The following is a 25207-nucleotide window of genomic DNA, read 5'->3' as shown; positions in this document are numbered from 1 at the left end:
CATTGCAATTTCCCTGAAGCCCTAGCAGTGAGATGGGCTTTCTGCCTTGCTGTTTTCTTCCTTCTCCAAAGGTGATGAGCCACATTTTTGAGTACACCTTTTACGAAGAACACAGAAACAGAGGTTAAGTTCTGGTGACTGTTGTCTTTCTCTGGTTTGCTTGGGCCAAGTCCCTTAATTTCACTGAACCCTGATCTCATCTGTGAAATGAGGATCATTAGACCTCCCTGCTCACAAGGATGTAGTAATCAAAGTGCTTGGTCAACTTTGAAGAGTTAGGAAAACCTAAGCTCCTATTATTAGTTAGTCTCAGAAGGTAACCAACATGGACTAGAAGAGAAGGATCAGCTCTTTTTGCAAGAGTCTGCACTGCCTAAAGAGGTACACTGAACTCTGTACATGAATAAGGTCCTGATGAAGACATCCACTGCCCCTCTGTCCTGTTTTCCACATTGTATTATGTTCCTAAAGAGAAAAGATGCTGCTTTTATGCTCATTGATTATGATGTGTCACCCAATTACTGCATCTGCCTTTTACATCCTCTTGAGATCTTTCTCTGGAGTCCAAGGTGAGACTAGAAAGCACAAAGAGCTTTGTCAAATTACTGCATCTTAAGATAAACATCCTAGTCCAGGTCTAAGCTGTATTGATTTAACAGAAAATTTGCTGAGCTAGGCTCCCCTCCATCCGTGTCCATCTCTCAAGAGGAAGAACATGAGAGAGTTAGGATGAAAGCAGGAAAGCAGATGATGAATGCACCTGAGAAGGGGCCCTCCTCCCCAGAGTCAGCTTCAAAGAGAATGGGATGATTGTGTCCCCTGATAAGTGTGGGTATTCAAGAGTTCAGGAACTGTGCCCTAATTCTTGACTGGAATCCAGGCACCATGCAGGGGTTCTTTATATCCCTGTGGCCTGAGAGCAGAAGGCAGAGCCAGGCATGGTAATGTGCACATGTAATCTCAGCTACTTGAGAGGCTGAGGCAGGAAGATCACTTCGGTCTGGGAGTTTGAGGCTGCAGTGTGTTCTGATTGCATCTGTAAAGAGCCACTACACTCCAGCCTGGGCAACATAGTGAGACCCCCATCCCTACAAAGATAAAAATAATAAAATAAAATTTAAAAAGCTGAATTGTGCAATTGGAAAAGGTTCAAGCAATGTACTGCTGGCATAATAAAGTGGAGAGAGGGCTGGTGGGAGGAAAGTGCTACACAAGCCTTTATTCTACTTTCTCTTCATTCTTTGGGGTTGACAGGCAGCTTTGGTTGTAGCAGCACAGAAAAAGGACTCCTGTGTTCCTGACACAAATCTTCAGCCCTTCCAGTCACTAGCTGATTGTGGATAAACACGTTTTCCATGCTGTCATCTCTAAAAGCTTTGTTCTCCCGGATCAATAAGCCTAGGCACATCATTTTGGTCATTCTTCTGGATTACCTGGAATTTGGATCATCTACCGCATCATCCGGTTTATTTTCAGAGCCCAGACAAGAGTGGGAGGTTGGGAGTCAGAAAACCTTTGAGCATCACCTAATTGCTATGCCCCTGAGTTAACCTTTCTCATTCTCTATTTCTTCATCCATAAAATGAAGATAATGATGGTCCCTGGGGTGATACAAGATTAAATGGTATAATGTATATGAAAGCTTTCTGTGACCTAGAAAGAGCTGCAAAATTTTATTTTGGAATGTCCTTGTCTTTGGGGAGAGTAGGGCTTCGTGCCTCCATTCTCCTTAAGGAGCTCTCTGGATTTTTCTCTCAATTCAGTTCAACAGATATTTGTCAAGTATCATTAATATGTTAGGCACATTAAGAAGTGTCTGAGCCGGGTAATGATGGAAATGTAAGAAGATGGAGGAACACAGGCTTCTCAGAATTCACATGAGAAGAGCTGTGTATAAGCTGCCTGGGTGGGGAATGATAACCCACGAGAAGCGCCTATCAGTTATGATGTATTTGGTTATTAGAATTGAAAACCCGAATCAAAATGGCCTGAACAAGTCACCAGCTCACCTAACTGAAAGGCCCAGACCTGCGTGGGCTTCAGGACTCGATAATGTATGGCGGTTTAACCACAGCATCAAGCACTCAGTTTTACCTTTTTCTGTTCTGTTATCCACAGCAATGGCTTCATCCTAAAACTGCCTCCCCGAAGGTTATTAGGACGGCTGCCAGGAGCAAGTAGGGCTCTTAGCTTCCTTATTCACAATGGGGTGCAGTGGGGGGTAGCACTTATAAAGAAAAGCCACAGCCCTTGACCTTAACCACATTGTCTGAATTAGCCACCACACCTCCAGTCTCTTGCTAGTCCCTAACTCTGCATCATTTCTTTTCATGATATGAAATATTATGTTTTTTTTAAAAACTTAACATATTACTTATTTGCCCATCTACTCATTTATACTCAGCTCCCCCTTTGGAATATAAATTCCATAAGGGCATGGATTTTATTTTGTTCACCACTGTTCCTTAAACGACCTTCTAAGGAGAATGAGTCCGTCTTTAGCCCATGAGATAGAGGCTGAGCCAGCTATGGGGAGTCTTCCTTCTCCACCCCTCTTCCTATGCCCACAGTGCTTCCTGCCTGGGTCCTGACACCGATTAGGGTGCTGCCAATCAGGATTTTGCTGGAATGAAAGACCATAGGTGGTTCAGGCCTGTAATCCCAGCACTTTGGGAGGCTAACATGGAAGGATCACGTGAGCCCAGGAGTTCGAGAGCAGCCTGGGCAACACAGTGAGACTGACTCTACAAAAAATAGAAAAAAATTAGCCAGGTGTGGTGGTGCACGCCTGTAGTGTCAGCTACTCAGGAGGCTAAGGCAGGAGAATTTCTTGAGTCCTGGAAGTTGTGGCTGCAGTGAGCTGTGATCACTTCACAGTACTTCAGCCTGGGCAACAGTATGAGACTCTGTTTAAAAAAACGAAGAAGAGCCAGGTGTGGTGGCTCATGCCTGTAATCCCAGCACTTTGGGAGGCCAAGGCAGGCAGATCACGAGGTCAGGAGTTTGAGACCAGCTTGGCCAACATGATGAAACTCCATCTTTACTGAAAATACAAAAACAATTAGGTGGGCCTGGTGGTGGGCACCTGTAATCCTAGCTACTCGGGAGGCTGAGGCAGGAGAATTGCTTGAAACTGGAAGGCGGAGGTTGCAGTGAGCCAAGATCCTACCACTGCACTTCAGCCTAGTCAGCAAGAGCAAAACTATCTAAAAGGAAGGAATAGAAGGAGAAGAAGGAGAAGAAGAAGAAGGAGGAGGAGGAGGAGGAGGAGGAGGAGGAGGAGGAGGAGGAGGAGGAGATAGGTGCTCCTTAAAGAGGATTTTTCTAAATGAAGACAGCCTAAGATGGCATATTCTGGGTGGAAAAATAGGACAGGTGACCAGAGGAGGACCCGGGGTAAAGATGGGGAGACAAAATTGATAAAAAATAATCACCCTTGAAAAAAAGGAGGAAAAGGGGTAGTGATGGCGAGGTTGGTAGTCAAGTGGGTGAAAAACAAGATGGTGTGAGGTGAAGGGTTCAGGATGGAGTCTCAGCAGGGTGGGCACGCAGGCTCCTGACACACACAACTTCTGCCCACATTCCTGAGCATGTTATTCATGTTGATGCTCCAGGGGCCCTGTGAAATATGAATAACAGTTCCTCACGTTTTTAAGAGCATTTTATAACTTACAGGACATGTTCCCAGACATTATCTCATTTCATTGTCACAATCATTCTTTGAGGCTGGTTTGATTATTCTGATTCTGAAAGTGGAAAAAACAAGCCTTAGAGCAATTTTCCAGACACCACACAGTTCAGACAAGGGAAAGCTGGATCCAGATATTCATTCTCCTTCAAGTCCTGAGTTCATTTTACACCACTGGAAAATAGGCTAATGATGTCCTGAGATGAAAATACATTGAAAACTCCTTAGGGCTAGGTTTTTTGTTTTGTATTTATTTTTCTGTTTAGGGTTGAGTTGCTGTGTACTTTTGTAAACATATAAAAATTTTCCATAAATTTTTAAAAAATTTTAAAGAATAGAGCTGAGTTGCTTGGTCAGCCCCTGGAAGAGTAAATCCAGGCCAGGTCAGCAAACAAGGAAGTCAGGTGCTCAAGGGTTTAGGCTTCAGTCTTTAAGACTTGACTTTAAAAAAAGAGGAACATTTGGGAATAAGGAACAAGGAAAATCATATGCGTGCTCAAGCAGCTAAAAAAAAAAAAAAAAAAAAGGCACAAAGGAATGATTTGTTCCCTCCGGGTTTTATATTCTCTTGCCAGATCCTTTAATTATGCTTCTATTCTTTTTTCCCAAATTTAATTTTCCCCCAGACTTAAATAAAGAACAGATGATGCTTCATAGAAGACTTGGTAAAATAGCCTTTCATGAGTTATTTCTGCTTGGGTGCAGGTCCTGGCTTGATCTCCAATTCACTATGTGATCCCCAGTTGTTATTTACTTCCTGGAAGGTTCAGTTTCTCCAGCTCTAACATCAGATTTAGAACATGTGCCACTAAATGGCCTCAAGGAAAGGGAAAATAAGGTCGGTGACAGCCGCAAAAGCACTTGGACATTTTCCCTAGAGAGATGTCTTAGGTTGAGAGGCATTACCATTAGAGCGTTTCTCATAACCACGTGGTCTGTGAGTTGCTATGGTCAGGGCCCTCTGCTGCCCCGCCATTAAAGCTGACAGGGCCTTCATGATCTATGTGGGCTGGGAAGGGACCTCAAGTCTGAACCCTGCGCTCTTTCTGGTCCTCCAGGATGTCTCTTGGTTGATTTGGTTGGTTTGACAGTTTTCATCTCATAGAGTGCTAACAAGTTGCTCTGATGTATCAGGAAAGAGAATCTGAGAAAGAGAAACAGTCCTTGATTATCCTTGCTAAGGGCAGAGCGTAACCTCAAAAAGCAGATAATCTCAAGGAGTGTGAATCATTTTAATTCAGCACAGCAATAATAATTTTAAAAGTTTTATCTCCGTAATTTTGTTTTGTTCAGGCTGAACTTTGCGAGAGGGAAGGGAGGGAGCGGCGGCCCAGAGATGTGGGGTGGTGGGAGGAAGATTGTCCGCAGTTAATCCTGGCTCAAGGTGTTCTTCTCTGTCATCACTTTTGAAGACTTCAGTACACATGCTGGCAGTGCCTCTGACAGCCGGATCTCCCAGGTCTTCTTGCCTTCTCATCACCACTGATAATCTCAACAAATGCTGCTTCTGATGACACTCACCATCAAGTCTTCATTCACAATCATTCATTCATTCGTTCAATAGGCAAGTTCTAATTGACATCCTACATGTCAAGAACTTCTTAAGGATCAGGAGAACAAAAAATAGAAATTTTCCTTGACCTTCAGATCTATCGTGAGAAACAGATGTCATTAATGACTTTCATAATGGAATGCCCTAGGGGAGTGTGAAGGAGGAGCCCACTCTAAGCCCAGGGGCATCAGAAAAGACTTTTAGGAGAAGGTGACACTTGGACTTGAAGGATAGGGAAAACTTTCTTTCCTTTTCTTTCCTTTATTTTCTTTTAAGACAGTCTCACTCTGTCCCCAAGGCTTGAGTGCAGTGACGCCATCTTGGCTCACTGCAACCTCCACCTCCTGGTGGTTCAAGCGATTCTCGCCTCCGTCTCCCAAGTAGCAGGTGTGTGCTACCATGTCCGGCTAGTAGGGAGACAATTTCAATGTGGATAGATTAAGGGAAAGTGTTCTAGGGAGAGGGTACTGCACCTGCCAAGGTGTGGAGGTGTGATAAAGCAGTGGCATAGTCAAGGAGTTGAGCAGGCAGTTTGATCAGCTGTGGAGGAGCCAGAGATGAGGCTGGACAGCTAAATTGGTGCCAGATCCAGTACTGGGTCTATCGTGAAGGAGACAGGGAACTAGTTCAGAGATTTTCCTCCAGACTTACTTGAATCAGATTCTCATTTTAAAAAGTGCACTGGTAGAAATGTGTATAGATTAGAGGCATACGGGATTGAAGGAGCAGGGTCGGTGGCAGAGAGACCTGCCGGGAGCCATCACAATAAAGCACCTGAGAATGGATAAGGACCTTTACTGAGGCAGTGCCTGTGGAGAAGGTGAGAGGCCTAGAGAGAAAGACCTGGACAGAGAATATAAAGGACTTGGCGACCACGGAATGTGAAGGATAGATGTGAAGAAGGGAGTCTAGAATTAATCCCAGGTTTGGGGCTTAGCTGATTGTGTGTATAGTTACACTGTTGGCTTACATAGAAGATATGAGAGGAGAATCCGGATTGGGAGAAACGTGGTTTGTTTAGCTCTGAAACTACTGCCTTTAAGGTGAGTGTGGTGGATATCTATGTGGAGATTGCCAGTAGACAAATGGGTTTAAGGTTTTACAAGTCGTACCTGGGTGCAGTGGTTCAACCCTGTAATCCAACTACTCCAGAGGCTGAGATGGGAGCATCACTTGAGCCCAGGAGTTGAGGCTGCAGTGAGCTATGATCATGCCCCTGCACTCCAGCCTGGGAAGTAGAGTGAGACTTCATCTATAAAAAATAAATACATAAAAACTTAAAAAACGATATGAAAATTGGGAGAGTGTTCAGTGTTAGATAAGACTCTTACCATAGATGCAATTGAGATCACCATGGGAAAGTGGGTCAGGAGAGAAAATAAGGGAGCCAAAGGACCCCTGGATACACCAAGGTTTAAAGATAAATAGAGCAGGAGGAACAAGGTAAGAAGACTGAGAGAGGTCAGAAATACAGGAGAGAAACCAGGAGGCAGTAATATCGGGGAAGCCAGGGCTGGGGGGAGACTGAGGAAAAGAAAGTGTATAGTGTTATCAAGTTCTTTAGGGAGGATAAGTATGATGAAGGATGGAAACAGGGAAAGGAAGAGAGGGTTGGTAGAATAAGGCCCAAATAGAAATAGAAGTTTTCCTTGACCTTGAGATCTACTGTGAGAAACAGATGAATAAAATACAGTGTCATTAATGACTACCATAATAGAATGCCATAGGGGAATGTGAAGGAGGAGCCCTGTCTAAGCCCAAGGGGATCAAAAAAAGACTTTTAGGAGGATGTGACACTTGGACTTGGAGGATAGGGAAATTTTTCTTTTCTTTCCTTTTCTTTTCCTTTCTTTCTTCCTTCCTTCCCTTCTTCTTTCTCTCTCTCTCTCTCTTTTCTTTCTTTCTCCTTCCGTCCTTCCTTCCTTCCTTCCTTCCTTCCTTCCTTCCTTCCTTCCTTCCTTCCTTCCTTCCTTCTGTCTTTCTTTCTCTTGAGACAGAGTTTCACTGTGTCCTCCAGGCTAGAGTGCAGTGGCCCAAACTGGGCTCACTGCAACCTCCACCTCCCAAGGCTTCAAGCAATTCTCTGATGGGCTTGAAGAGCCTTAGGTAGAAGGAGGGCCATTTTTCCCTAATGTGACATGAAAGGAGATAAATACGAGAGTAATCTACCTGCGCCCCTCTCCCTTCATAAGCAAGGGCTATTCCACATTCATCAGAGCACTTCTGATGAAGATGTATAGCTGGGAATAGAATTCAGCACAAATTGATGGTCAGGTCCTGTGCAGGATACTTTACATAAATAATTTCACTGCAGCCCTTCGAGGCTGACAGCATAATCCTCCCTTTCAAGATGAGGAAATCAAGGCTTGGGCAAGTCAACTGCTTGTCTCTTTCCTCTCCACTGATCACCATGTCACCCTCCCCAAAACAGATCAGTGAAGAGCCTTTTATCTCTCACGGGCTTGAGGTCCTAATGCTGATAAGTGAAAATAAAGGTAGATTTGGGCCAGATGTAGGATGCTATTCCTACTACAAGCACACTAACAGAAACATAGTTAAATCAATGGGTAGAAGAGAGATGAGACACTGCACAAAGATGCTTTCTTTCAAAGGGGCAAAGGATAGCTGGGGGAGGGATCCGTGAGTAATGTTGGGGAGGAAAGTCAGCCAGGATGACTTCAAGGTTGCTTGGGAATACCTGGTTCACTTTTTATCCTGAAAGTTGGTGATGTAGGCCAGGCGCGGTGGCTCACACCTGTAATCCCAGCACTTTGGGAGGCCAAGGAGAGTGGACCATTAGATCAGGAGTTTGAGACCAGTCTGACAACCTGGTGAAACCCTGTCTCTACTAAAAATTCAAAAATTAGCTGAGTTGGGTGGCGCACACCTGTAATCCCAGCTACTCGGGAGGCTGAGGCAGGAGAATCACTTGAACTTGGGAGGCGAAGGTTGCAGTGAGCTGAGATCACACCACTACACTCCAGCCCAGGCAACAAAAGCAAGACTCCATCTCAAAAAAAAAAAAAAAAAAAAAAAAAGAAAAAAGAAAAAAATGCTGTGATGTAAAGGTAAATAAAAATCTCAGTATCCCCAAACTCATTATGCCAAAGAGAGAGTCAGCCTGAGTCAGGTAACACTACCATTCTTTTCCCAAACAGGCAGCAATTACTTCCCAACCTTGTGTCAAAGCATCCTACATTAACCAGACTCCCACAAAGGCAAAAGGCCTCCTACACTTCCGTCTGACTGACCTCACAAGGGATGACCCCTTAACTTTCAAGACGTACATCCTCTGATAAAACAAGTACATGTCAATTGTAACTTTATGTCTGTAAACCTCAATTTAACTACTAAAACTAAGGTTGGTAAAATCTCCCATGGACAAGTATCAAGCTTATCTTCCCAGGTACAGAACAAGGACTAGGCAAGATGAATCATTCCTCCCTCCACCCTGCCATATCTACACAATTGACTCTTCCTTTCTACTCCCGCTCCTTTAAATGTTCACCGAATCTTGTGTAAAATGTAGATTTACTGGGCACTAATTCAAGCCTCACAGGAATGTAACTGTTGGCCTCATCACCTATGCCTCACTTCCTGCATGCTTTTCCCCTTTAAAGAAACATATAAATACTGAGCCTCAGCCGGGCACAGTGGCCCACACCTGCAATCCCAGCACTTTGGGAAGCCGAGGCAGGCAGATCATGAGGCCGAGAGATCGAGAGCATCCTGGCCAACATGGTGAAACCCCATCTCTACTAAAACTATCAAAATTAGCTGGGCATGGTAGCGCACACCTGTAGTCCCCGCTACTCGGGAGGCTGAGGCATGAAAATCACTTGAACCCAGGAGGCAGAATTTGCAGTGAGCCGAGATCGCGACATTGCACTCCAGCCTGGCAACAGAGCGAGACTCCATCTCAACAAACAACAAACAAACAAACAACTGAGCCTCCCGAAAACCTCTTTGGAGAGCACAGGCCACCCGGGCTCCTACCATGGGTATTCTTCCCAAGCATGCCCTCAGGCTCTGGCTCAATAAACATCGGCTGGCAGAGACTCCTGCCTCGTTCCCTCATTGGGTTTGACAGTGTCATGTTTAAACTCACATGTTCACCGTGTTTTTCTACCCTGTGAGGCTGATGGTCTTATTAGTATAATCTGTATTTTAAAGATAAATAGAAGCTCGGGGGGCTTGCCCATGTTCATTTGGCTTTAGAAGCTAGGACTTAACTCAGTGCTATGAATCCAGATGCTGGGATGTTCTAACACCCAAACATGAATGATTCTTCCACTAACAATCACCCTGCACATGTGCCTGTGGGCCTTACCATGGCTTACAAAACCCTGTGTACGCTAGCATTCAGTACTGCCACTAAAGAAAAAATAATTCATGTCACTTGTTAAAGGTGCTAAGGCAGGCAGATTTTATTCAGGGGGATTACCAAAATGGGATTTTGTAGCAGGAGAGAGAGATTGGGATCAACTCCAAAAACAACAAGAACAAGTGGAGATTTACAGACAAGGAGCAGGGTCGGTGTCAGTGGATGGAAAATTATGAAGAAGAAACATCACAGCTTGAAGGATTCTTGCTAAAGGCAGTCCAGAGTAATAATAAGGAGCTTGATCAGATATCAAGTGTGGGGAATTTTCTCTAAAATGACCCAGTAGGATTCTTGCTAAAACTGGACCAAATAGGATGACAGCACCCAAGGTATTAGTCAGAAAGCAGACTCAGAGAAGCCTGAGTCAAGCTTGGTCAAAAGAGAGTCTTTGTCACACCTCTGACCTCAGTGCCAACGCACTTTGAGCTTTCCCTTTGCTCAAAAACCCTACATCATGGCCTCTTTCTGTACCAGGCTACGCCCACCTCAGGCCTTTGCACCTGCTATTGCCTCTGCCCGGATGCCTTTCTTAGCAGGTGTCTGGCGACCAGAAGCCAGGTCCCTTGGCCTTTCAGAACTGTACTCAAAGGGCAATGGCCCTTCTCAATGAGACTGTCCTTAGCTTCCCTGTTTATGAGCACACATTCACCCACCCTCAGCATTTTCCACACCTCTTCCCTGATTGATTTTTCACCCTAGCACATATCACCATTTCATACACTACATTTTCTTTGTATTTTGTTTATCGGCTGTTTTCCCCACAACTAGAATGTGTGTTCTGCAAAGGAGGAGCTTGTGTCTGTTCTGTTCACTTTATCCTCAACACCAAGAGCAGCATCTGGCACCTACGAGGGGCTCACCCTTTAAATGAATTGGACACCTGGATAACGGTCTCTATAAATACCCTCGGATCGGGATAATCTATGTTCGTACCGAAGGATAAGAATCCCTAGTAGTAGACTGTCTGTCCAACCAATTCATAATGTACTTTGTCTTGCTTTGTTTCCATTTTAATACAGCATCACAGGAATTTGCTCAGGTGAATGACAAAATATTTGCCTTCTCTGAGAATTCTATGTTGGTACATGTTTGCAAGAGATCAAAAAAAGGAAAAGAAGGTCCAAATATTAAGACAAAGAAATCCATCTGACACAGTTTGGATCTGTGTGACCACCAAATCTGACATGGAATTTTAATCCCCAGTGTTGGAGGTGGGGCCTGGTGGAAGGTGATTGGATCATGGGGGCGGATTTCTCACGAATGGTCAGCACCATGCCCTCAGTGCAGTTCTTGTGATAGTGAGTGAGTTATTGTGAGATCTGGTTGTTTAAAAGTGTGTAGTACTTCCCACCGCCTCTTCCTCCTGCCCTAGCCATGTGAAGTGCTGGCTCCCACTTCGCCTTCTGCCATGATTCTAAGTTTCCTGAGGGCTTCCCAGAAGCAGATGCTTTTATGCTTCCTGTGCAGCCTGCAGAATGGTGAGCCAATTAAACCTCTTTTCTTTATAAATTACCCAGTCTCAGGTATTTCTTTACAGCCGTGCAGAAACTGAATAATACACCACCTAAGATTTAGTCTGCTACAAAAGAATTCCTATGTCTACAAGATCATTTTCCTCACTCCCCAAAATAATAGATGAGTCAATATGGGCATCAAACATGAAGAATGGGCTGGGCCCTTAGTAGGGACTCAGTCAATATCAGCTATTATTATTATTATTATTATTTTTTGAGACAGAGTTTCGCTCTTGTTACCCAGGCTGGAGTGCAATGGCACGATCTCGGCTCACCACAACCTCCGCCTCCTGGGTTCAGACAATTCTCCTGCCTCAGCCTCCTAAGTAACTGGGATTACAGGCACGTGCCACCATGCCCAGCTAATTTTTTGTATTTTTTTTAGTAGAGATGGGGTTTCACTATGTTGACCAGGATGGTCTCGATCTCTTGACCTCGTGATCCACCCGCCTCGGCCTCCCAAAGTGCTGAGATTACAGGCGTGAGCCACCGCGCCCGGCCCTATCAGCTATTATTATTATCTCTCCTTCCATACACCCCATGCTTTCCTGAAGCCTGCTGGTTCCTATGCCCGGAATATGTCTTTCTTCTACTCTGTCTCTACCCACTGCCCCTCACTTGACCCCCTGGCAATTCCTCATTCACCCTTTGAGTGTCAGCCAAACTACTCTTCCGTACAGAGGATTTCTGACTCCCCTGGGCAGGGTTAACACTCCCTCCTCCATTATGTTGCATTATAATTGTTCATTTGTTTCCATATCTTTCTCCCCTGAGGGCAGAGACTTACCTTATTGGATGCTGTCTCCCCAGCCTCTCATACAAGGATAATACATGGCAGGACTAGAGGAATAATGGATGGACCTCAGGCATCCCACACACGGTGAACAAGGAAGGAAAAAAACAGCTCACCCCACACAGGTGTTGCTCATTCATCATCCTTTGCCTGGGAGGATAGGTAAACCCTGCTTCAAATGAACCTGTGCAGCTGAAGCAAAGGGTGATTCATTCACACGTGAGGGTTATTCAGTAGAGGGCAGAGTTCACTGCAAGTTTCTTTACATAATGAGCTGCTTTAGCGTTCTCAAAAGTAAGAGCCATCTTTCAAACAGGCAATTCGACCTCAGCCTAGCAGACGCACAAATGAGTAACACAAAGTAAGTCACCTTTGTTAAAAAGACAGGTAAATCAGGATCACTTTCTACTTGGCAATGTACTCTGTCACATTCACTGGCCACAGTCATCTCTCTGTATGATGCCAACAAACAGATTGACAAAAGCTCCCCCAAACATCAAATGCAGATAAGGAAGCTGCAGGGCAGACTCACCTAGCTGAGCAACAGGCAGGAATTTAATCTTTTTGTTTCTTTCTTTTTTTTTTCCATTAAAACATCCTCAGTCCCTAGACTGGTCCCTGGCACATAGATGATACCCAATAAACATTTGTCAAATGAATGTATGAATAAAGGACCCTACAACATCACTGGCAGAGAAACAAGGTGGAGAAGGTATTATGCAACTGTAGTTGGAAGGAATTCTTTAACAAGCCACCAAAAGTCAGTCCACTGGGTGTGTGTCCCCCAAGAAGCATGCTCAGGTAACAACAGATGACCAAATTGCTGTCCAATTTGACAGAATGAGGGTCCAATGTATTGAAGGCCTTTTGTTTTGCTAAGTGAAGTAAGCAGCTCCTATCTGGACAAAAAGAACTGCCCCAGCCTCCTCCTTTGCTACCCTTTCTCTGTGAATACTCATGTTCTTGTTTAAAGAAATGTTGAATATTTGGCCGGGCACATGCCTGTAATCCCAGCACTTTGGGAGGCAGAGGCCAGCAGATCACCTGAAGTCAGGAGCTCGAGACCAGGCTGGCCAACATGGTGAAACCCTGTCTCTACTAAAAATATAAAAATTGGCTGGGTGTGGTGGCATGCACCTGTAGTCCCAGCTGCTTAGGGGGTTAAGGCAGGAGAATTGCTTGAACCCAGGAGGTGCAGGTTGTAGTGAGCTGAGATAGTGCCACTCCACTCCAGTCTGGGTGACAGAGTGAGATTCTGTCTAAAAAAAAAAGTTGAATATTTAAAGAACATTGTTTAAAATGACGCAAAATTATTAGAAAGCCTGGAGTGACCACATACCTCAGTTTAGCCTTGGCCATCATTTGATCCAGAACCGTTTGTAAGAGCTAGAAAACGCACAGAACAATTTTAAGAGTGGTATTGTTTTTCAGGTTGTTTGTGCATGGAAAATATCCCCAGGTGGGCTATAACCATTATTTTAAAAGCTCAGCCATATGGGAAGGAAGCACTAGGATTGTTTACTCAGTGTCAATCATATGGCAGACTGCATAAACTTGACACTTTCAATATATTACTTAATCCCTATGACCTCGCAGCAAGAGACGTGATATACCCCTTTTGCAAACAGGAACTGAAGTTCAAAAGTAATACCAAACTTGCCGAAGCTCACCCAGCCAATTTGTCACAGGCTGTCTGATTCTACCCTGACTCAACACACAGCTCATACATGAGATTCAAAAAACACTACTGTGACGTTAAGAGAACTAAATCCTAGTGATCAAAACATTTTCCTGACCTTTTTAGTGACTGACACAGTAGACTGGGTATGTTCAGTGTGACCTGCTGCAGAACAGCCGAGGAACTGTGACCTCTCCCAGGATATAGGGCAAGGCTCCAAAGCCTACTTTCCCAAGCCCCCCTTATGCCTTGCCATTCTATTTTGACTTCACAAGTCTGACTGCAGTGAAAGCATGAGTGATAATGAGCTGTATGGCAGAATGAGAAAGCGTTCTGTTGTGTTGAACAGGCCCCTGATGAGAATAGCTTAACTTCCCTTGCAAAGTGGAGAGAGTGCACAGTGGCACTGTTTCTTGGAAAAATAACACCACCAATCCATTGCAGGGATGTAGGTGGTAATGGCACAGAATGTAAGAACATATTGGCACTGTCTATTTAAAATAGCAAAAGCAGTGGAAAGACATGAATGCAATAATTCTAACCTTGTTAAACTAAAAACATTCCTTGGAGCCCCTTGAGAAACTTTTGTTGTGTTGCACAAGGAGGGAGATAAGCCAGCTTCTTTGAGGTCAGTTCCTTTGGAGATTTTCCTATTCCACTCTCCATCTCATTGGCATGTAAGAAGAGTAGACATAAACTGAAGAGGCCAAGTATAAATGAGCTTTGGAAATGAGCTCTATTTTTAAAAGGTCTTCTTTGGGTAAACCCATTAATAAACCTTTGCCCCAGGAATTGCTCTCTTAAAAATGAAAACAGCCTCTAGGGTTCCTCGGTTCACTCGGGTTCTGCCACTTACCTTGGGCAAGAAAACTCATTCATCTGTAATTGTTTCCTCATCTGTAAAATGGGAAGAAGAATACTTTTTTTTGTAAACATAAAATGAGATAATCCATGTAAAATAGCACAATACCTGATACATAAGAAACACTCAATTGTTTCTTATTATTACCTTTAAAACCCAGTCATAAATATGGACAAAGCTGTATGTTCACTGCAACATTGTTTATAATAAAAAATCTAGTTAGGCAAATGATTAAGCAAAATAAGTTGAATATCCAGGTCTGAAAGATGATGGAATCACTGTAAATTCTTGCTATGAATGCTATAACAGTATTTTTAAATGCTTATAATAAGTGGGAAAGGGTATATAAAATTACATATGTGGCACATTGATAGCTGTATAATAAAAATAGGGAAATAAAGGATTGGAAGTATATTAAAATATATTGTGGTAAGAGAAGGCTGGATAATTTTTAGCTTTCTCTATTTTCCAAAGGGTTTAATATAGCTGTATGATTTTTAGAGTAAAAATATTCAAAATATTTTTTAAAAATGTAAGTTGTTGCTTCTTGAGTATAATCTGCACTAAGGACCCAACACTTGCAGTACAATTGTTTTGATTTATTTTATTGCTATATTCAGAAAAGAGGACCAGAGGGAAGTAAGTTAGGCCAAATGCTTTTTTTCCAAAATAATTTTGTAAATTGTTGATAGTTATTCTATGAAAGCACCAATAAACATGCTGGACTTTTTCTTCTCTAGGACATACTTTCTAATATTTACACTCCATTTTCTCATCAACTTGCCTGCGGTTGCGATGAATGTTCTAGCTGACCCTTGTGGTCAAAAAAAGCCTCTAAGGCCAAGGAAGCTGAAAGTCAGATTCCGGCCAGGAAGACTGCTTGTGAAGGACAGAATAAGCTTGCTAAAACCAAAGTCTGTCCTAAAAAATGTTTTATTCTCAGTCTTTCCCTTCCACAGCACCATTCTCCAACCTTTCCCCCAACCCACCCCTTTCATTCAACAAAGCTTCTTCACTCCTGTCATGAGCCAGTGCTATGCTAGAAGCTAGGAACAGAAGTAGATGAGACTCTGTCTCTGCCTGAAAGAGTTCAGCCCCAAGAGCAGAACACCATGACAGGGGCCACGAAGGAATAGCAATGCTGTGAGGTCAAAGGAGGGCGTCACTCATCATGCCCGGGCGGGGGTGGGGGGGACTTGGTCAATGGCACAAGGGAGGTGGGTAGCACCTGCTTGGAATAAGCAACTATTTGCCAGGTGGGAAAGGGGCTGGAGTAAGGGCAGTTCAGGCCAAGGAACAGCAGGTACAAACGCACAGCTGCAAAAGCACCATGAGGGCATGTGTGTTGTGGGGGAGGCTGTGAAAATCACTAGCGGGGCTGATGTCAAGTGGGGTTCAGCTGGGGAGAGGGCCGATCAGGCGGAGTCAGCATGTGAAGAGTCCATGCTGAAGCATCTGGCGTGAATCTCATAGGGTAATAGTCAGTGGAAGTTTTGGAGCAACGAGACACATGCTCAGATTTTATTTTAGGAAGATAATGCTGGTACAGTGTGGAGGATGAGCTCATTTGAGGGGTGTAAGCGGTGGCAGGGATACAAATGAGGAGGTGGCTGCTGTAGTCTGATGACTGCTAAGTAGGTCTTTTTAGGACCTTGCAGTGCGAAGAGAGGTGAGGAACCAGATCAGGAAGCTGTGAGAAAAGCAGGATGACAGTTCTGGCTGACCTGTTGGATCTGGGGGGGTGCAAGAAATCAAGGATGGATGAATGAACAGATGGCTGTGGCCATGCCATTAACTAAGTTAGGAAATTTCAGAAAATAGGTTTGGTGGTAGGATGAGGAGAGATAATGAAATCAGTTTGGGATGGCTTGAGTCAGTATGTCTGGGAGCATTTAGGCAGCTGATTAGAGAGAGGTCTAGTCCTTAGAAAATAGTTTAAGGGCCGGAAACAGTGGCTCATGCCTGTAATCCCAGCACTTTGGAAGGCCGAGGCGGGCAGATCATGAGATCAAAAGATCAAAACCATCCTGGCCAACATTGAAACCATCCTGGCCAACAAACCCCGTCTCTACTAAAAAATACAAAAACTAGCTAGGCATGGTGGTGCGCGCCTGTAGTCCCAGCTACTCGGGAGGCTGAGGCAGGAGAACTGCTTGAACCCGGGAGGTGGAGGTTGCAGTCAGCCGAGATCGTGCCACTGCACTCCAGCCTGGCAACAGAGCAAGACTCTGTCTAAAAAAAAAAAAAAAAAGAAAAAGAAAAAAGAAAAGAAAATAGTTTAAGACAGGAGATACTGACCAGGAAGGTGACAGCACAATAGTGGGGACACTCTAGAAATGGATGAGGTCACCTCAGTGACCTAGAGGACAGAACTCTTGGCAATAATAATGCTTGAAGACATTCAATGCTCAAAATTAATTTTGAAGGAGAGTTGTCTGAGGGCTTACTGAGGTTCTAAACCACGTGAATAGTGTTTTCTTTCTGTGTCCATGCCTGATGAATTTTCAGATCAAGTTTTTTTCATTTGTTTTTGCTGACTCTGGAAATGCAGTGGTATACAGTGATTGGGAGGCTTCAGAATCAGACAGAGCTGGCTGCTGTTCCAGCTCCCTGATTTAGGATGAAGCAGTTAAACTTCTCTAGCCCTGGTTTCCAGCACTATAGAAGAGGTAGAATGACATCTGACACTTGGAGAGTTGTTAGGTTTATAATCTGATACTTGTCCGGTTGGTAATATAAAAGCCTGTAACCTCAGTCCTATAGATTAAATATGCTAAACCAAAAAGCTTCTCTTGGTAAAGACACATCATCTACAAAGCTTGAAGTCATTAGTTCCTGACTAGTATATTTTAAACTGAAAATGTCTGTTGATTAACATTTGAGCTGGCTCTGGCAATTCAATTATTAAAAAGTAGACTAGAAAGTTCTAAGTGACAAGACATATTTGTTTTTCTTTCCATTCAGACTTTTTTTTTTAAGGACAAGTATATAGGCCAGGTGCAGTGGGGCTCACTCCTGTAATCCCAGCACTTTGGGAGGCAAAGGTGAGTGGATCATGAGGTCAAGAGATTGAGACCATCCTGGCCAACATGGTGAAACCCCATCTCTACTAAAAATACATAAATTAACTGGGCATGGTGGCACACACCTGTAGTCCTAGCTACTTGGGAGGCTGAGGCCGGAGACTCGCTTGAACCTGGGAGGCAGAAGTTGCAGTGAGCCAAGATTGTGCCACTGCACTCCAGCCTGGCAACAGTGCGAGACTCCATCTCAAAAAAAAAAAAAAAAAAAAAAAAAAAGACTAATACAAAAATTACAGTTGCTGGATGAGCTTGAACTCTTAAATATGCATTATTATTTTCACAATCATCTAATTTAGAGACAGTGGAACAAATCCAATAACAGTTTTATTGTAGTCTACAGCACAATTTTTACATATATATTACTGGTTTTGACAGTGTTACTTTTGAGGAGACTTTAAATGAATCCACAGAAAGTTAATATAATAAAAATAAAATATACACAGTAAAACGACAGGCATCTAGATGTTCAGAATCATGCAGATAGGAGTGGTTTGGTTGGTGTCATCACTGGGTACCTTGCCTATTTAATTCAGCAGCAAATACCACTTCTGTTTCTCATTCCCATATAATTCATCAGAGTCAGAGAGTTCTAAACATACACAAAATAAACCTCTTTTAAAGCCACATCAGTAAAAAATTTCAATTAATAAGCTTATCATCAAACCAAAAATTCCACTGATCAAGCCCATTACTAGGAAACAGGCAATATCAGCACCTGATCTAAAGGCAAGGCTATTTCATTTATTAAAACACCGACAAGAGAGATTAATCAGCAAAGCAACTATTAATAATATGTTAATCTTAATATAAGACACTAAGAAAAAAGTAAAAATTATACATAAATATCACTCCACTGAGCCAGGATATAACTCATGGACTAGAGATACATGAGTTTCTACCTGTCAAACAAGGCTTTAAATATTTTTCTAGGAAAAAAAAACACACACACACACTATATTGGAAGATGCAAAGGAAAGGTAGAAATGTGAATTTATGTGTCTAGTTCCACAATTTAAAATAAATATCAAACTGACAATATAAAGCTAAATGACTACGACTTAACCATTGGGCACCAAACAGGGAATACAACTGCTCACTGTAATACATAATGCTCTTCAGGAGTTTCAGCAGATGGCCGTCCCAATACATACAAAATACAGACAAAATACTCATCCAATGTTGAAAGAGACCCTGAAGAGAATGTGGCAAAGGCATAAAGTTGGATCTTTTGAAAAAGTTAATGATATCAAAATACTTTTCCATCACTGGTAAAACAGGCTAGGTCAAGTGTATGTCTCAAAGCAGCACTGAATTCAGAGTAAGAGGTTGGCAAAAAGTTTGGAAAACCGTAGTTTTAAAAATTGGCAATTTCTCCATGCTTCATAAAACTATCAGAAGAGGTATAATGTTTGTTCGTTTGTGGAATGTTGACTGCTTGCTGCAAAAATTCACAACATGAATGAGGACCCGCAGAGATGTGTTTCAATGAAATCGTTTTTTAAAAAATTTACAAAAAACTAAAGTTTCTATTTAAAAAAGAACCATGTTATGCCAAGATGAAACATGGTAAAAAGTAGTGTAAGTTCTGTTCATGATTCTTTACCTAGTGAATGGGAAAGTGATAGAAACAATTTTCTTCTTAAAAAGGAAGCTTTGTTATTGCACTGACTTTTATAACCTGACATAGTAATTTAGAAAAATCATGTAGTAAAATCTGTAAAACTAAAATACAAAATTCTGGTTTGTAAACATCAGTTGGCCAAGTCTATTCAGAGTCCTTCACAATAGTGGAATGGAATGGATAATTAATTCACTACCTTATATTTATTTGCTGTGAGGGGGAAAATTCCAGAGCACAGCCTTTATACTCTCACAGTAATTATATTCAAAAGATATAAAGAAAGTCAGTGCGGTTATCGTATTTTTTTTTTTTCTTTCCCTGTGCAATGTTCAGCTCTCACCTCACTCTCAAGTGCCATAATTGAAATAATACTGGTTTGGAGACCTAGTACAGATTGGTCATAAATGCCGCATAAAGTCCGTAGGACTTCGGTAAAGGTATTTCCAAATGGCGTAGTAATGCACTGCAGCTGCCGTGGCCACAAACAGGTGCCAGATGGCATGAGCAAATGGAATGATGCCATCACTCTTGAAGAACACAACTCCCAAGCAATAAATTAAACCCCCATAGGCAAGTTCCTGAAGTCCATCGGTGTTGTTCTGTCAAAAGGGAAAAAGAAAATAAAAAGGGTTTGATGTTACTCTGCTGTGACAAGCTACAGATAAACTAATTCCCCCCTAAGGCTCTTGATTTTCTAAGACAATGAAGAAGCTGTGTGAACACAATCCTGATCTGTAAACATGAACAAACATTAAAAAAGTCATTGACCTGGATTGCCCTTTGGACTGACAGTCTTGAGTTTAGCAAGCAATCACATTACAGGTCCCCAAAGAAAAAGCAGAACATTCTGCTCATTTACAGCATATCTAAACAGACTGCAGTCATAGCCAGACATGGAAGTTCATTTTAATAAAGTGCAATCCTTCGTTCTCATCTTCTCCTTTAAATGCTTTCTTCCCTACTAAGGCAGACCCAAGCCATTCCATTTATAATTTACATCTCAGCCCAGGGTATTCACTTCCCTTTGTCCTTCTCAAACACTATTCTACACTGATTGCTTCTTTGAGACTTCCCCTGCTTATGTGAGCTTATAGATTCCTTAAGGCTCACACATGAAAATCATAACTAGAATTGACCTCTGAGATCATAGATCCCATAGTACAAGATATTTCCTAACCTTCTAGAGGCCTCCAGGTTTTTTTTGCCTTTGAGCCTGGGCATTGCTTAGTTTAACAATAACTGAACATTCTTGTGTGTCTTAGAGCAGAAGGAAGAATTTTTTAGGCTGTTCTTGGTTTTCAAAGACCAAGGCCCATATACAAGATTAAAATGGCTTACATGAATGAGGGGAGCGAATAGAGGCAATGCTTAGAAGCTGATGAAGAAGCAAGTCAGTGCCCTGGATTTCTGAGGACTAGGAATATAAAGGAGACAGCTTCTGCACAGTACAGGGAAACCTAAGGCAGATCATGGCAGGGCCTTGGAAGGGGACAGGTATGTGGGTGTCACAGAGGCCTAGGCACTGGGTAGCAGACTGGTGAGCCTTGGATTAGGTCTCCATGGCCAAGTCCAGCAAGAGTAAAGGAAAGCTCTAACTCAGGCACCTACTTAGAATGGGTCCCAAGGGCCTCAGTTAAAAGCAAGGCAACAATAGACCATCATGAGCTAATGACCAGGTGTGAAGATCTAGAGTCAGCTGTGTGCACCAGTCCTTTTTCAAAGTTCATAGAAGCCCCCATGTTTTGTGCGAGATCAAAAGATGGAGAAGGAGCCAATCCAAATGGACTGACATCAGATTTCTCCCTAACCTTGGGAAGAAAGGACTTAAGCCAGATTTATTTTTATTTAAAAAGTAAAATCAAAGACAAAATACAACAGATGTTATTAATTCCTCAAGGTTATACAGCAATGAATACACATTATACAAAATTATTGTGTGTGTATTAGGAGCGCTTTTCTAGGATGGGGTAAGGCTGTCAGCAGATTCACAAAGGGGTACAGGATTCCCAAATGGTTAAGTCACTCATCTGACACAACCCCCTTATTACAGAGGTGAGGAGACTAAGGCCAGAGCAGTGAAATGGCCTGAACAAAATCACATGGGTTGTCACTGTTCCAAAATACCCCCTTTTTTTCTTTCTGCCAAAACAAGCAAGAGACCAAACCAAGTACACAGGTTGGTTTTGACATACATTCTGTTCACAGGCATTCTTAAGATACCACACTGACCTCACCTTTCAAAGACCTAGAACATAGTTAATTTTGAATCAAAACAATTTTTTTCATTATCACTCTCATTATGGTAACTATGTTCCAGGCACTGCTTGAAGCACTTCATATATTTATTCATTTAATCTTCACAACAGCCCTAAATTAGATACTATTATCCCCATTTTACAGATAACTTTTTTATCCAGTCTGAAAATCTCTGCTTTTTAATTGGAGTGTTCAGTCCACTGTCATGTAATTGCTATTATATATGAGACACGTAATTACTGGTATGGTTGTATTTAGGCCTCACATCTTGCTTTATGTTTTCTATTTGGTTTCACCTAACCTTTGTTGCCTTTTTCCAATTTTCCCACTTGCTTTTAGATTAAATTGAATAACTTTGGGATTCCATTTTATCTTTTCTCTTGATTACTTAACTATAATATTTATTTTGCTTTTGGTGGTGGTGGTGGTGGTTATTCTATGGATTACAATATGCATCCTTAACTCATCACAATATACCTTTATTACTATATCCCCTATACAAAGTTAAGACCCTTAAAACAGTGTACTTCCATTTCTCCACCCCATTTATTGTTAACCATGTACTTTACTTCTACAAGTTAGAAATCCCTATGTTATCTTTTGAAGGAATTAAGACATGAAAAACAGCCATATGTTTACATAGAAATTCATCATTTCTAGCAATCCTGGTTATTTATTTATTTATTTATTTATTGACAGAGTCTTGGTCTGTTGCCCAGGCTGAAGTGCAGTGGCATGATCTTTGCTCACTGAAACCTCCACCTCCCAAGTACAAGTGATTCTCTTGCCTCAGTCTCCCGAGTAGCTGGGATTACAGGCTCATGCCACCATGCCTGGCTAATTTTTGTATTTTTAGTAGAGATGGGGTTTCACCATGTTGGCCATGCTGGTCTTGAACTCTCGACCTCAGGTGATCTGCCTGCCTCGGCCTTCCTGGTTTATTTTTGACAATGTTCTAAACTGAGCTAACCTGAGCTAACATCAACTTGAAGTTGATAGGGTTTTTTTTTTTTCCTTTCAGCATTTTAATGATTGACTGACAGACTGAGATGGAGTCTCGCACCATTGCCCAGGCTGGACTGTAGTGGCCTGATCTCAGCTCATTGCAACCTCAACCTCATGGGTTCGCAATTCACCTGCCTCAGCCTCTCAAGTAAACAGGATTACGGGAGCTTCGCCACCACATCTAGCTAATTTTTGTACTTTTAGTAGAGATGGGGTTTCACCATGTTGGCACGGCTGGTCTTAAACTCCTGACCTCATGTGATGCACCCGCCTCAGCCTCCCAAAGTGCTAGGATTACACGCGTGCGCCACCATGCTGGCCCCTTTCAGCATTTTAAATGTGGCATTACATTGTATTCCTGCTCTCATGAATTCTGATAAAATGTCAGTGGTCATCATCTCTCCTTGCTTGTTTTTCTCTCTATGGCTGATTTTAAGGTCTTTTCTTTGCCTTTGTTTTTTAGTAATTCAATTTCAATGTGTCTTAGTGTAGTCTTCTTTGTGTTTATCCTGCTCAGGCCTCCTTGTGCTTTGTGGAGCTTCAAATTGATATTTTTCATCATTTTGGAAAAGTTGTAACAATTATTTCTTTAAAAAAAAATCCCAAAACAAAAAACTGCCTCAATCTCTATCTCTTCTCCTTTTGTTCATTTTTAAATCACTCTTCTCCTCTTCTCTCATGCTTCATTTTGTATAGTTTCTACTGACCTGGCTTCAAGTTCACTGACCTTTGCTTCTGTAGTATCCAATCTGTTATTAAATCACTCCAGTAATTTTTTTTTCTCAAGACATCACAGTTTTCAGATCTAGAATTTCCATGTGGATTCTTCTTCACAGTCTCCATGTATTTTCTGAGATTCTTCTTCTGTTTTAAACTCCCTGTGTAGGAATCAACACCTCTCCCATCTTTTGATCTCTGTCTATTGATCTGTTTTCCCTTAGGTATATGTCACTTTCCAGTTTCTTGCCTATCTGGTAATGTTCATTTATTTTATATTTATTATTTATTATATTATTAGGTATTTATTTCTGATAATATTACTATTTACTTACTTTACTCATGCTAAGTTGTTACAGTAAAGATTCTTGTTGTATTCCTTTAAAAATTGTTGAGTTTTGCTCTATTAGGTGGCTTATTTACTAGAGGATCAATTTTATCCCTCCAAGGTTGGTTTGGGCCTTGTTATAGCAGTTCTAGAGTAGCCTTCTCTCTAGGGCTAGAGTAGCTCTACTCCTAAGCTGTAGCCTTGGCAGATCAACTGAATTCCTGGAATGTCCAGCACCATCTCTGAACTCTGGCTGGTTGGAATTCCAGCGTCTCCCAGCACTGGGCACCGTCTGGAATTTCCATTTATCTTCCAGCCTTCTAAGAGTTATCTGCAGCTGGAGCTTGCAGAGGTTTGCTCTGCACAAATTCTGCTTGATATCTGGGCAAAGACTGAAGGAAACTGCTTTTTAGATTTCTGAAGCATCTTCTCTGCATCTGCAGTTTGTGGAGCTGCTCCCTCCTCTTGCACAAGCTGCAGCCTGCAGCCCTGTCAGTAGCCTGAAGCGTTAATTTCTGTTTCTTCCACCCAGACTGCTGTTCTCTGGGTTCTACCTCTTGTTGCTGTTTGGAAAGTGTCTCCAAGGAAACAACTAGGGTGAATTCAAAGCTCATTTTCTTGGTTTCTCTTCCCTCAAGAATCACAGTCCTGTACTGTTTGTGTTTAAAGCCAAAAAACATTGCTTTTTTTCTTTTTCCAGTTTTCCATTTCTTTATGCCAGAAGGGTAAGTCTGATACCCATGATTCTGGCCAGAACCAAAGATTTGCATCTTCATTCATTCTGTTACTTTGTTAGGGGCTTATGAGGTCTGATCAGGACTCTGTCTAGCTCTCCAGCTTTAATACAAGACTTGTGCTACCTGCATACCTGCCCCCATCATGCATATGTGCATAACTCAAGCTGGTACATGAATTTTATGTCACAACCAATGAGCTATTTTCATTTCTCCAGAGATGCTGGTGCTTTCCCCTCTCTGGGCTTCCTTCATGCTGTATTCTCTACCTGTAACATTTGCCTCACCCCTACCATCTCTTGGCTCCTACATGTTTTTCCAAATCAGCTTAAATATCACTTCCTCTGGTACTTCTGTCAAGCTCCCACAGCAGCCAGAACTTTTCCCAATCAAATACTTTATAAAATTTCATGATACCTTTTTCTTTAATAGAAACTATATTTGCCTGCTTGACTCTAAGTTCTATGAAGGGAGAGTGGGAATCATCCTGCTTGATTATCATAAACATTAGTCACCTGCTGTTATACCACTTACGGAAATGTCAATGAAAAAATCAGGCTAGTAAAATTACTGGATAAACCTGCTCTTATGATACCCACAGAGAATTTGCTTGAAATTCTACTCTAATAATTAGGCTGCATAGACCTTACTTATATTGCTTTGTGTGTCCTGAAATGCCCTCTAACTACATGGCCTTCAAGGCTGACTTTCTCATTTCTGTCACTTAACTCCTCCTCCTTACCATTCCCTGTTACTTTTACCATCTATATGTATTTTGGGTGCTAGGTAATTATTAAAGCCATCATAAACCTCATATCTCAAAGAAATGTATTTTGTTATATTCTTGTAAGACATATTCCCTGAAAAAACAGAACCAGATTTGAAACTCTTAAACCTTTTATAGGTGTTTTTGTGACCAGGAAAAAAAAAAACTATCACAGAATTATGTTCTTACAACCAGGCACAATGGCTTATGCCTATAGTCCCAGCAC

General features: G+C 42.2%; 1 protein-coding gene across 4 annotated transcripts in view; it reads right to left on the bottom strand.

The window, feature by feature from the left end:
• Nucleotides 1-7184: 7184 nt before the first annotated feature.
• The window catches only part of MMD (monocyte to macrophage differentiation associated), a 39093-nt gene continuing 21070 nt past the window's right edge, over nt 7185-25207 (bottom strand). For 2 of the 4 annotated variants that reach the window (XM_039476871.2, XM_074388550.1), the window contains one exon: nt 17860-19774. In XM_039476871.2, the coding sequence (XP_039332805.1) occupies nt 19574-19774 (201 nt within the window). In that variant the 3' untranslated portion in view covers nt 17860-19573. Of the gene's footprint in view, nt 13318-14465; nt 14507-17859; nt 19775-25207 lie in introns of those variants that run through there. The other 2 variants (XM_074388551.1, XR_012514615.1) reach the window with 2 other exon arrangements.

The sequence above is a fragment of the Saimiri boliviensis genome, chromosome 17, assembly GCF_048565385.1.
Source record: "Saimiri boliviensis isolate mSaiBol1 chromosome 17, mSaiBol1.pri, whole genome shotgun sequence".
Taxonomy (NCBI): domain Eukaryota; kingdom Metazoa; phylum Chordata; class Mammalia; order Primates; family Cebidae; genus Saimiri; species Saimiri boliviensis.
The sequence above is the reverse complement of the archived record's forward strand: the minus strand, read 5'-3'. Positions and strand labels throughout refer to the sequence as shown.